This window comes from Plecotus auritus (genome assembly GCF_963455305.1).
Source record: "Plecotus auritus genome assembly, chromosome: 5".
In the NCBI taxonomy this organism is placed as follows: Eukaryota; Metazoa; Chordata; class Mammalia; order Chiroptera; family Vespertilionidae; genus Plecotus; species Plecotus auritus.
Genome location: NC_137776.1, coordinates 46,164,143 through 46,178,179, shown reverse-complemented (window position 1 = coordinate 46,178,179; position 14,037 = coordinate 46,164,143). Strand labels below are relative to the sequence as shown.

The window sequence follows — 14,037 nt, the reverse complement described above, 5'->3', positions numbered from 1 at the left end:
AGGTTTCATTTTACAAACAGGAAACTAAAGCTCAACAAGGTTAAATATACACAATAAGGTCAAGCAACTAAAATTATAGTATAATTATTCAATGGATTATTTTTTAATATATTTTATTCATTTTTTACAGAGAGGAAAGGAGAGGGATAGAGAGTTAGAAACATCAATGAGAGAGAAACATAGGTTCTGCTGCCTCTTGCACACTCCCTACTGGGGATGTGCCCGCAACCAAGGTACATGCCCTTGACCGGAATCGAACCTGGGACCCTTCAGTCTGCAGGCCGATGCTCTATTCACTGAGCCAAACCAGTTAGGGCTCAAGGGATTATTATACAGCAGTGAAAATAAATAAACTATAGCCATGTTCTACAGTAAAGATATATCTCAGGAACATAATGTTGAGTGAAAAAAGAATGAAGAATACATTCTACATGTTCCATTTATTTTAAGTCCAAAACAAGCAAATCAAAACAATGTATTGTGTGGGGATACAAACATACGTTACAAATTTATAAAGAAGGCCAGGGACTGATCATCGGCTAAGGCTGCAATGCAAGTAACAGGAAGAAGTAGGGGGAATAGGGGAGAAATACACAGTACACAGGAGACTCCAAAGGCAATGGCTGCTTCTTAAAATACATGCTGGCCACATAACAGTTATAATAATGATACTTAATAATTTTTATGTTTCTTATAAGTTATTCTTTGGTATTTACTTAACATTTAATAAAAGATCACAGAAAACATGCACTAGTCCTATCCCTTTTCATTTGTCACTCCACATGCACAACAGTGAACGTAATATTTTCTTCTTAGTGAGAAAAATTACATGACAAAATATTTTTAAAGAATTAGTTTTAAAACTATGAAAATGATTAAAAATGTTTTCAATCAAACTTCTTAAATTATCTTAAGCTTACACATAACTGTATTTGCCATATCTCATTAAACTATAGCTAATCCAAATGTTGTCAAAAACATACAGAAAATCCCAAAGTCACTTTGAAACAAACATCTCATTCTTCATAAGGTACTATTATCTGATGCCTGGCCTAGCATCTTCAATTACACACTGCAACCATGTAAATGTCTGTCTGTATACTTCCTTTCACTGAGCAACAGTCATATTTCCTGAACCAAGGGGTCAACATGGGCAAAGGCAAAAAAGCCAGACAAGGCCTGGCCTGAAATTCAGGCTGAGAGGGAATATGGGAGAAGATGGTGAAGAGGCAAGTAAAATTCAACTGCAGAATACCTTCCAGCTATGGAATGAGATCTCTTTTCTCACTGCAGAAAACTGGTGATGTGACAGCACATACATAACACGTACGCCCCTGAGTAATACCTCACATGATCACAAAGATCATCAATGAAGGGTTAAGGTTAGGCCTGCACAAGTATGGGAGAGATGTCAGTGATGGGGGGAGGTGTAATCTTTGAAACCTTTTGCCCTACCCAACACTACAACCTTGCTGATCACTGCATCAGATTTTAAGATTGATTGGCATTTACAATACTATGGAAGATACATTAGAGCAGTGGTCGGCAAAATGCGGCTCGCGAGCCACATGCGGCTCTTTGGTCCCTTGAGTGTGGCTCTTCCACAAAATACCACGGCCTGGGTGAGTCTATTTTGAAGAAGTGGCGTTAGAAGAAGTTTAAGTTTAAAAAATTTGGCTCTCAAAAGACATTTCAATCGTTGTACTGTTGATATTTGGCTCTGTTGACTAATGAGTTTGCCGACCACTGCATTAGAGGGACAAGACTGGATACAGGAAGATTTCTTAGGCGTTATTGAACTAGTCCAGGAAGGGGCTTGCAGTTGAAAAGGAGAGGGAACTTTAAGGGGGGAAAAAGAACCTCAAGAAATAAAAAATTGTTGGTTTGGTTGTGTGAGATGAGCAAGAAGAAAAAGTCCTCCTCACTATTAGATAACATAGGCATATGTAGCATGAGCGAGTGAGGGGGAGGAAATGAGGAAGAGCTTGGAAGGTTTGGGTGCTACTTTTCTCCAAACTAAATCCTTGGCCCTACAGTGTCTGCTGGTGTCATTAAGTGAAAACTGACAGCACGTTCTGAGAGGCAATACAGCATAATGGAAGATATGGAAACTTTGCAATGAGGCAAAACTGAGTTCAAATTCCAGTTTTGTAACTTACTATGTGATCTCGGGGGCAGGTAAGAAGACGGCAACAAAGGGGAGATTTATATGTCTGCTCTCACTGTACCTCCTTCTTCCTTATTCAGATCCACTAACCTTTACATCAAGGCTTATTTACCTCACACACTCAGATGACCAGACTTTTTAGAAATGTGATGTTGTAGAATCCTAAAATTATAAAATGTTAGGAGCAGAAAGATGAAGAAACTGACTTTAAGGAGTTCTGTGGTCTTCTAGTTCATTCAGTGGCAAAACAAATAGGTTTTTGAATTCCCAGCCCAGGTTTTTCCCCCTGTATGCCATAATTTAAACCCCAAAAAACAATATAATTAAATAATTAATGGGGACTTATACTTTATCATTTGTCATCAAAAGCAAATTTCCATGAAGTCCTATAACAAGTTCTGTTTTCCAAGTATGCAATTAATTCGGCATTCAGTATGAAATAATACTGAATTATATCATTCTTTTTGTCAGAAAGATTAATATTAAATCTGATGGGTGGGAATAAGAGCAGTCCCTGATCACTCACACAGGCATAAGTGACTAAATTAGAATGTCATATTAGAGTCCTGAGCAATAACATAACCTTTCTATTCTCTCTTTGTGGCCATAGAAAGAAACTTCATTTCTTTGACCTCTTTCTTAGAAAGTTTCTTTATTTTTTATTTTTAATCCTCACCAGAGGATTTTTTTTCCATTGCTTTTCAGAAAGACTGGAAGGGAGGGAGTAAAGGAGGGAAGAGGAGGAAGATAGAGAGAAACATTGATGTGAGAGACACATAGATCAGTTGCTTCCTGCACACACCCTGGTGGGGTGGGGCAGCGAACCCTCCATCCAGGTATGTTCCCTTGACTGGGAATCAAACCTATCACCCTTTGGTGCTCGGGCCAATGCTCCAACCACTGAGCCAGGGCAGAAAGTTTCTATTTTTAAGGCTTTTCCGGAGAATGGATGAATAAATGATGAATGGACAAAGACAATGGATAATTATTCCAAGCCTTTGGAGAGGCAGCAATGCAGACTAAATTAACAGGTTTCAAATAGCAGCTATATGAATTATTAAGTGTATGACCCTGGCCAAGTTACTCAGCCTCTAGTTCCTCTGTTTCCTTATATGTAAAGTGGAGAAGGTAACAATCCATAAATCCTAGAGTTGTGAAGATGAAATGAGGTTAGAGGCCTGGCATGAGGTAAACCCAAGGATAAGCATGCTATTATATTTCTGGTATGTATTGCAGGGTTAATGGAAATATTTGTTTCTGGGCACAGTACTATAAGCTAAGGACAGACAAAATGCTGAAAAAGTTCAGCTGATAGGAAAGAGCCAAGAGCTCCCAAGAAAAACTGCTTCAACCTAAGAGAAATGACACTGGCTTTAATTTTATGAGTTACAAAGATCTTTTCTCTTAGTTCCTTTTCTCATTCGAGAATAGATGGAGCTGACACAGCAGGACAGATGGGAGAGAACCCACAATGAAATGCAAGAAAGCAGCTACAATAAAAATGCTTTAAAAGTTCTTCAATTCTTAATTAGTGAGTGCTACCATTCATGAGGAATTTTTTAAGGGCCTCAAAGCTATTAAAATGGTAATTAGGTCCCAAGAAAACAAGAACCAATTCAATTACGTGCTGGATGCTTTTAAAATTTAAAGCCCCCTATTAAGAGGGTTTTAAATGAAGCATAGTTATAATTACAGGTCCTCGACCAACCTTAAAGCCAAAGTGTAGGTTCCTGGCTGGCGCTGGCTCTCCCGAATGAGGTAGCTCCCCTCAGCCACACTCAGGAGCTGGTCGGCGGCTTCCCGGGAGATCCTGCCATGGAACCTGAGAAACAAAGTTAATTCAGAAACTGCATGTCTTCCACTTTCTCAATGAAACAAGACGAAACAAAATCCCCACCTTTCCCTGTTGTTTTCGAGATCAAGTACTGCCATATACTCAAAGGGGATTATAAACTCAACAGAGTTTAACTATGCTTGTGTTTCCCTGGGCCTGGCCCCTGGCCAGCTTCTCTGTGGTGATCAAACAGCACCAAGGCCGCTACCCAATCCATTTAACAATTACAAAACCAAAATCCACATCCATCCAAAGGAAGACCAACTACCTCTCGAGAAAACATGCCCTTCTTATGCAGCCAGTCTGACCACATGGACATGAAAAATATACAGAAATGTGTCCCATTTCCTTTCTTCATACTAATAACATTTCTCAAAATTTTGGCTCAGAGTCTATGTTGGCAATTTTCCAGGACCCTGTGTTGCCCTTAATTGGCATGATTGTCCAATAATGTGCATAATATGCATCACTGGTTCTCAAGCCAAAAGCAATGAACTGTAATACTTGCTTTCATTCCCTGCTAAAATCTATTTTTGATTAACAGAGAAAAAAGGGGGAAGAAGAATAAACACACTCTCTACACAAACACAGTAGATTCATCTATAACACTCAGAGCTAAAATACTGAAAAAGAAAAATATGCCAATGGTGACTGATGATTAATATTAAAAATATAAAATCACCTTACATTTGTATGGGATTTACAAATTACAAAGAACATACATTATGTCCTTTTAGTAACTCAAAATAATAGAACTGAGTTATTGCTGTACCAAAACTTTGCAGCTTTTACTGGTAAAACAAAACAACAGTTTCTTGAATTTGGAATAATTTGGAATAATGTATTTTAAAGGCTCTGAAATGGCGCCTTAATAATTTAGAAATCTTATTAGGTGCAAGCGGCAACTTTTTAGAGATTTTTCTCATGGAAATTATCAGTCTCAATTTAAGTCTTGAAACAGTCCATGATAGGTATGTCCAAATCATGACAATTAAAACAGCTAGGTTTAGCAATGGCTTGGAATTTCTGATCTTCACAAATTCCTCAATCTTTCGGAACCAGGTCCACCCTGACTCTGCTGGAGCAAGAAGATAGTAACCTATCCCTACCTTTAGATTAGCATATGGATATGTTTATTTTAAGTTTATCTGTCATCAATTAATAATATCAGTAAAATTTAATATCTATTTGTTTAAAAAACCTGAATTTAAAGAAGAATACCATTCGCCTGGCCAGTATGCCTCAGTGGTTGAAGGTCAACCCAGGAACCAGGTTCGATTCCCTGTCAGGGCACATGCCAGGGCTGCAGGCCCAATCCCTAGTAAGGGACGTGCAGGAGGCAGTGATCAATGATTCTCTCTCATCATTGATATTTCTATCTCTACCTCTCCCTTCCTCTCTCTGAAATCAATAAAAAAATATATTTAAAAAATAATAATAATAAAGAAGAATGACATCAAGAATACAAAATTTGTAACAAAACTTGACAATGGTATTTTAAAAATCTTAAAACTGTCCTGGCCAGTGAGGGGCAGTGGTTAGAGCGTTAGCCTCCACACCAGAGGGTTTCGGGTTTGATTCCTGATCAATGGCATGTACCTGGGTTGTGGGTTCCCTCCCTGGCCCCAGTGGGGGCACCTGTGGGAGGCAACCAGTTGATGTGGCTCTCCCACATAGATGTTTCTCTCTCTCTCTTTCCCCCACCCTCCTTCCCTTCCACTCTCTGAAAAAAACAATGGAAAAAATATCCTCAGGTGAGGATTAACAACCCCTTAAAAATATTCATAACACTTGACCCAAAATTTCCACCCCATAAAAAGCTGTATGCGCTAAGATGCTTCTTGTGGTGTTACCATTAATAATATAGTCATGTACCACTAAACGACAGAGATACGTTCTGAAAAACACATTTTAGGTGATTTCATCATAGAGTGCCTGACACTAACCTAGATGGTATAGCCTACTACACATATAGGTTGTACATGGTGTACCACTGTTGTATATGTGATCCATCACTGACAGAAACATCATTATGCAACATATGATTGCATAACTTATATGCAATCTAAATGCCAAAAACAGAGAAATAACTAAATTATGGTACAACCATAAAGAACACCAGTGGCTCCCCAAACTCATAAGTGCCTATGTTCTATTCACAAGAGTCTTGAAAACTTAAATAGAATTTTAAATAATTTTCAAATACTTGCCATATACATTATTTGATATGATATTAAGTCTTAAAAAACAAATGATTTATTTGGGGAATGATGAGATAATAGGTGATTTTTATTCTTTTCCGCAAAGGGCTATATTTCCTTTTTTCAATATTTAGAAAAAATAAGGATTTTAAATTTATAACATTTTTCATGAAATAGAAAAAATGTTCATTATTAATATTAAATGAAAAAAATCAGGCTACAAAAATTATAAGCATATCTCCATTTTGTAAAATCAATTAGAAAAACAGATCTTTAGAAGGTAAAACTTCAAACTGCTAATAGTTATTTCTAGGTGGCATATATTTACTTATAGAAATTTTAGAAGAAAATAAAAAAATAAAAAAGTATAAATACAGACTAAATAACCCATATCCCAACACACACGTGTGTGTATATATTTATATGCTTAATATATACCTGTACACACAAATATAAATGTTTCCCTCATATACATCTAGAACTATTTATTTACTTACATGGCTTTATTTTAACATTCTTGCATACATTTCCCCATGTTACTTTCTTCTCTATACTTGTCTTTATTTTCTGTGTTTTCACCAATTAGAATAATTACATTTATAATCAGAAAAATAATTTCAGTCATCCAAACTTGAATACCTCTTTCATTTTTACTAAAAGCACCCATTTAACTGTCTCTCTTACATATTCCAATCTATAAAATGTTTTCTGATAATCCATACTTACTCTCTTCCATAATACTTTGGTCTGTTTTCTACCTATTGGAAAAATAAAAAAGAAAGATATTTGTGCTAATGTAAATGTTCAAAACATTACTCAAGATTTTGTGTATGTGACAAATTAAAGCAAATATTAAGAAAAAGAAAAATCAGAGTCTGGAGTTCCAGTTCTACCAGCAGACTAACTGCCTCTCAAGACCTGTTCCTTATCTATAAAACACTTCGTATGTAAAAAGAGTTCAACTAAATTATCTTTTCATTTCTAGGACTTTACAAATCTGAAAAAATATTTACATCACTTTATCCAAAAAGTAAAATAAAACACCTAAGACCTTAATGCCACAATTTGTCAGAAGAGATTGTGACTTTCCTTCCTGGTTACTCCACATTCCCCCTTCTGTTAACATCTCAACATAATCTTGCCCCTTTGTTCTCCCACTGGGGGCATAACCTCTCCAGTTAATCTCCCCTATCCTTTCATGGCAGTGTGTGTGGGCTATGATATAAAGAAAGGCCCAGCAGAAAAGTTTCTAAGGAATTTGTACTGGGATAGACTGAAAGAGTATTTGCCTTAAGAAATATTTTGAGTGAAGCATTGTCCTATCTGGAAGGGTAGGTTCATTTATGTTCAGTTCTGATCATTTTATCATTTTTATTTAAATCTGTTGTTTGAATATGTGAAACATTTGCATAATTCAAAAGTCACAACTATATAAAAACATGTCCTCAGAGAAGTCTCACTCCCATCCGTACACCCTCAACACTGCTCCTCACCCACTCCTTATGGACAAACATTTTACCAATCTCTGGCTAATCCTTTCTGTATTTCTCTTTTACAAAAATAATCTTTATTTTTTCTTACTTTCTTTTCTTTTTTTTTTTATTGATTTCAGAGAGGAAGAGAGAGGGAGAAATAGAAACATCAGTGATGAGAGAGAATCATTGATTGGCTGCCTCCTGCACACCCCACTGGTGATCAAGCCTGCAACCCAGGCATATATTCTGACTGGGAATTGAACCATGACCTCCTGGTTCATAGGTCAATGCACAACCATTGAACCACACAGGCAGAGTTATTTTCTTTTCTTTATTACTAAAAAGGGACCATACTTACTATACTGTATATACATTTTATATCATTCCATATCATCTCATAGAAATCTTCCTTATAGACATTTAGGTTTTTTTCCTAATACTCTACTACAAACAGTCCTACACTAAAAACTTTAGCATATGTTATTCCATATTTGTATAGATAATTCATCAGGGTAAATCCCTATAACTTGGACTAGTGGGTCAAAGGTTAGTGAAGTGTATTTTGTTAGACATTATAAAATTCTCATAGAATTCTAGCATGGCACATTCCCATTAGCAATATATAAGTGTCTATGTCCTCACAGGCTTACTAACCAAGTATACTCTAAGCTTTTGAACTTCTGCTACTCTGAAAGGTAACAATGGTCTATGTATTTTAATTTGCATTTCTATTATTAATGAAATTGAACATCTTTTCCTATAAGTTTTCATATGTCCTATTTTTTGTGAACTATGTCTTTGCTTATTTTTTACATCATGACTTACATCTTTTTAATGGAAAACTTAATAATACTTCCATAATTCCTTCAAACTTAGTTTTAAAAGCAAAAAATAAAACAAAAAATGGAAGAATGTATGTACAAAAAAGAAGATTAGCATCACTTAAAACTATACTGTCTGTCATATTCTATAATGTGTTACCATCCTTTAAACAGTGACAATTATTTCAAGTAAAAAAAATGTTAAGAAAAATGCATTCAAGTTGCAATGTTAAGGTGTCAACTACTGTAAATGGTTAATCCCACAAATAACCAAGCCAATGAAGAAGGTCAAAGTTTGGGAAACAAATAAGTGAAAAACATTTCATTGTAACATTTTCATTACACCCACCTCATTAGTACAAGTAATTCTTCTGGGATGGGGGGCTTCCTGTTGCAGCTGATACACTACAAGAAAGAAAGTAAAAGATGTCATTTCTCTTATGTAGAACTTCTGAATATATTAGGAATCACAAACTGTCTGCTTTTTTATGTTCACAAGTAAACTGTGGTACAGTCCTACTCTTTATGAACAAAGCAAAGAAAGTAAACCTAACCAAATTTAGTGAAAGCTCAGGAACAAACACAAATAGAAAACACAAAGTTGTCTTTCTGCCTTGTAAAAAATCAGTACTGGATATCTGGCTCTGTTCTCCATAATCTGAGTCATTTATTTTCCCCCATTTTTTCTTTTTTTTGTATGCGTGTGGCTGCATTACTTAAAGCTTTTCTCTGATACAAACCAATAATGGTTATGTATTTTTAAGTACATTATTAAATGTCAAACTTGAAACTAAAATTAGAATTTAAAGGCTAGATATGCCGTTTTTCTCCCCTATTTATATGCAAACCTCTATCTTCAAAGATAATCTCCCATGTCTTTTAAAATTTATTTATTTATTTATTTTTATAATCTTCCTTTAAACAAAACTTCTGAGCCAACATTACTGCCACTTACTCAATTTGGGCAAATGAAGCAAATAAATAAATAAATAAATAAATCGGGCACTGAAATAACTTGCCAAAGAGAGGATAATTTTTAGAGTATTTAAAAATGGATCAGTGAAAGTTATACCAATACCATGATCTTCTAGACTGTCTTTGGCTTTTTTTTTTTGAAATAAAAAAAAAGAATGAATAGAATGTGTCGTTATTAGAAAAAGTGTGTTTATGTATGTTTAAATTTATCGCTTGGAAAGAATTTATTTTCAATTTCAACATATATAATCACATTCAATTGAAATTAAGTTAATATTGTATTTAAATACATACAGATTTTGTCACCATAACATTACACTACCCAGACAGCTGGTATTGTCAGATAATAAAGGCTCAGATTTTAATTACATGTCATTATATAGGCTTCACCTCTGATTGAATTGATTCATATACAAAAACATACATAAATATATACAATTAAACTACATATACACGCACATATAATTAGACTATATGTATGTATGTGTGTGTCTATTACATACAATATATATACTGAGAACAGACACATACCACTGTCCTGTACTGCTATGTAAAGGCGATACAACATTGTGTCTAAGAATGTGAACTCCTGGACCAGACCATCTGGGGGTTGTCTGAACACTGGGCTCTGCCACTAACACTGCATACTGTGCTTCAGTTTTCTTCATTTGTAGTAAGGGGATAAAAATAGTTTCTACTTCATAAAATACTGAAAGGATTAAATAAGTTACTATATGTTGACAAAACAGTCCTTGGCACAAAGTAAACACTCAACAAAGATTAGTTATGATTGTATGTAGGTAACTGACAGTAATACCAAAACTTCTCTGGAGTACTATTTGATCACCAGAATGCATCTTGAGTTCATCACCCAAACAGACCACGGTAATGCCATCACTGAAAAGGCACAGAGAAGATACAGCTTTACTGTTTAAAAACCAAAACATAAACAAAGCCCTTCCTCATTAGTAATGACTGAAATTCTACTCATAGAAATGTATTCTTGTGCCTTTTCTTCCTGGTTGCAAAAATCCCTAAGAAAGACAGCACGTTAAAACAGTTTTAGATGCCCATATTTTACTGGGTGAGTTCCTTTTTCAAAAATACTCCTGTGAATAAATTTTTATGGGTTAAAAAGATGATATGAAGGGAGGAATTCTGAGGTGGGGAAGGGAAGAAAAAGCACTGAAGCCAAATCTATGTGGCCCTGATGGAAGTGTACATGCGTATCACCCAGTTATTTGTAACGCCATCGTCCTGAAGAAGCCAAAACATGATTGGCCAAAGAGGGAGGACTCTTCAGGCCCATTCCTCCATATTGGTAACTATAACTCTTACATGTGAAAATTCAGTTCACAGTTCTGTTTTGATCAGTAATTCTCAAAAGATCAGTTGTTTTCCTTTGTAAAAAAAAAAAAAATGCTTTGGAAAGTACTGCCACCTATGGAAACTCAATTATGATACTTGAATGGTAGTCAAGAAGGACAAAGTAAAGCATTGATTTTAATTCAACGAACAAATATTGTAGTATCTGGCTATCACTGGTAATATTTCCCTATTCAGTAACCAAATATTAACATAAGCCAGTATTAAAAAAAGGAGTGACAATATTGCCACATTGGAATTTCAACCTTCATTTTTATTAATTTTAAAGGGTATAGTTCCATTCATGGAGAAAAGCAAGTTTTAGACAAATGCCTCCTTATTTGCTACCTATGGTTAGTCTATCCTTAAGACTCATTTTAAATAATTATGTCATTTATTTGGATACTGTATGACTGAATATAACATGAATTCAGGAAACACATATCAAAAGAATCACTTAAAAACTGTACATATAAAAACTAATTCAGGCCCTTTTAAATTTAAAATTTTGGGGTAATTTAAACTGGAATCAGCTGAAATTTAAATTGTATAATCATTAACTGATTCACCAAAAATTAATAGCTAAATTATTGAGGAGATATATGATTAAGGTACGTAACATTTTTCAATCACCTTAGAACTTCAATGCTTAAATACTTATTAGTGAATTTCTCAATACCTAGAGGCAATACATTTTTAATCAAGTTCCAAGATCACAAGTTGGTAACTTGAAGTCAAAATCAGCTCACATGCATTTGGTTTAATTTTATTTTTAACATTTGAAAATTAAGAGCTTTAACTCCAACAATAAAGCAAAAGAGAATTCCAGCTTCTCTTTTAGAGTCTTAGGTGAATGACCACAGTAAAGGAACACTAACTATGGGCTTCTCCCTACAGACAGGCCATTCATGCTCTAATTTCTCACAGTCCCCACTTGGCTCGCTTGCCCCATCTTTTGCATGTTAGGTCCCTGGTTTAATTCAAGCAATACCTATCAATAAGCAATAAAATTGTATTTATTTGAAGAGAATCCTCAACTTAGACTTCTTGCTAATTCTATTTTCCCATTGGTTTGTATTTGTAAGGCTTTAAAATTACATTTTCATAAGCTTAACTAAACCACACTGGGAAGCGGAACAGAGGCAAAGGTAAAATAAGTTTCTTACAAAATCACAGTGAAAATGTTTCTTATAGAATCTCACTGTGAAAAGCCATCCAAATCCCATTGTGCTAGAGACAGAAAGTGAAAAAAAACAAACAAAAACACCTTAACAAGTTGCAACTTCTGACATTAAGATTTAACTGTCCCCTTTGGTTTTACAAATGTAATACAGACTAGAAGTTAACAACCAGAACACTTTGAATAGTTTCTGTTTTGCATTTCCCTCCTAACACTGACTGATATAACTCATTTTTTAAAAATCTCAATCCATTTAGATTTTATTAACATTTTGAGAATTTTTTTAATTACAAAAATTTAATTCAAATTACAGAGAAAATGACGAATGCATTATGGTTTGTCAGTGCCGAATAATGTCACAGAATTTATTGTCAATTATCAACTCTAACCAAGATATATATATATATATAGGTCTGACCTATTTTTAAAATGGGCTTTTCCACTTGGTTTTAACAGTTTAATCAAAACATTTCCTTGAAGTGGAATGAAGTTTTTTCATTTGATGGCCAGGATATAAAGTCTACTCTAATAATTTCCTCCCTGTTTCTACTATTAAAATGATGGAGGGGAAGCCCAGGCATTGAAGTCACTAAAAGAAACTGTAAAATTCAGTAGCAGTATTCTCACCCCCCAAAAAAGACATATGCCATTTTTAAAGACAAATGGTAGCTACAGTAGGACATATGAAAATAGAAAAAAAAATACACACTGCATATACTACATATAGTAATCAATATTCTTTAGGGGGAACAGAATCACCACCATGATTCAATAACAGTCTGAGGCTACATAAATGCTCTTACATAAAAAAATGTGTAAGGCACAAGTTAGAGCAAGGAAACAAAGATAAATTGAAAACCAAAATATGCAGAAAATAATTTTAAATAGGCTTCTGCCAATGATATTATGAGACAAAATCTTTAGGAGATTAAAGAACGTTAGTCATTTTTATACATTCTACACTCTCCAGAAACCAAAGGCACCAGCAGGGGTGGGGGAAAATGCATGTATGGCAATATTTCAGAAATTGTTCATATTTTGCTTACTATAATTAGCCCAAAGTAACAACCTATTAAAATAAAACTCTCCATTGTTCTGGGAATATAAGACCAACAAGAAACTGAATTGCTGCTCCTTCAGTTAGCAAATTTCAGAAACATACCAATATCAAAAGTTAGAATAACTCAACATCTACAAGATGTTAATAATCTATATTTAAAGGAAAGGTTTTGTTGTAGTGTACCCCCATCTTACAAAGGATGCCTCAATAAGTCGAATTATGGAGTCATTTATTAAAAGCCGGTGGCATACGAGGGAGCAATTCAGCACTCCAAATCTCGCAGCCCCGAACAGCTTGCCACATCTGGCTTATATTGGCAGAACATCACAAAGGTATCAATTATATCTCTGGGTCTGGAATGAGGAACCTGTTTGCACAAAGCAATTACAGAAGCGAAATTGAGCAAGTTAGTTATCTAAAGTATAGTTTTTGGGTCTACAGATCACTGAATCAACAGAAACATATTATTTGGGACCACTGGGGCAATTTAGAATAATTGTGCTGTCCAGATTCCGGGACCACTGAGTCAACCGGAATGCATTATCTGTAGCTACTGAGGCAATTTATGGTCTGTTCTGATTCCGGGACCACTGAGTCAACCAAAACTCATTATCTGTAGCTACTGAGACAATTTAGGATAATTGAGCTGTCCTGGTTCTCAGAAGAATATGCTTCGATGACCAGTGATATCACAATCAATGGGATATTCAAACTATCATCAATGGATATTGGGATAGCATACATAAGTTCAGAAAATCAAAATAACTTTCTATTGTTTTAGCAAACAAATAAGTACAGAACCCAAACAGCAGTTTCTACCTGAGATGACTGCTACCATACTTCAGTTTCTTAGGTTGTTTATTCAACTCTATAGATAACAAACAAACGCTTACAGTACTGGTTTTTGCAATAGTGCATTCATGAATTTTTTTAAAACTTCATTGATTATATTTAACCTT

At 34.9% G+C, this 14,037-nt stretch overlaps 1 protein-coding gene across 3 annotated transcripts in view; it reads right to left on the bottom strand.

The window, feature by feature from the left end:
• Window positions 1-14,037, bottom strand: part of CHN1 (chimerin 1) — a 162,486-nt gene that overhangs the window by 111,768 nt on the left and 36,681 nt on the right. For all 3 annotated transcript variants that reach the window (XM_080669888.1, XM_080669889.1, XM_080669887.1), the window contains 3 exons: window positions 8,848-8,903; window positions 6,929-6,960; window positions 3,876-3,989 (listed from right to left, as the gene is read on the bottom strand). Coding sequence is in view for 1 of the 3 variants with exons in the window: in XM_080669887.1 (XP_080526013.1) it covers window positions 3,876-3,989; window positions 6,929-6,960; window positions 8,848-8,903 (202 nt within the window). In the remaining 2 variants the exon portion in view is untranslated. The remainder of the gene's footprint in view (window positions 1-3,875; window positions 3,990-6,928; window positions 6,961-8,847; window positions 8,904-14,037) is intronic.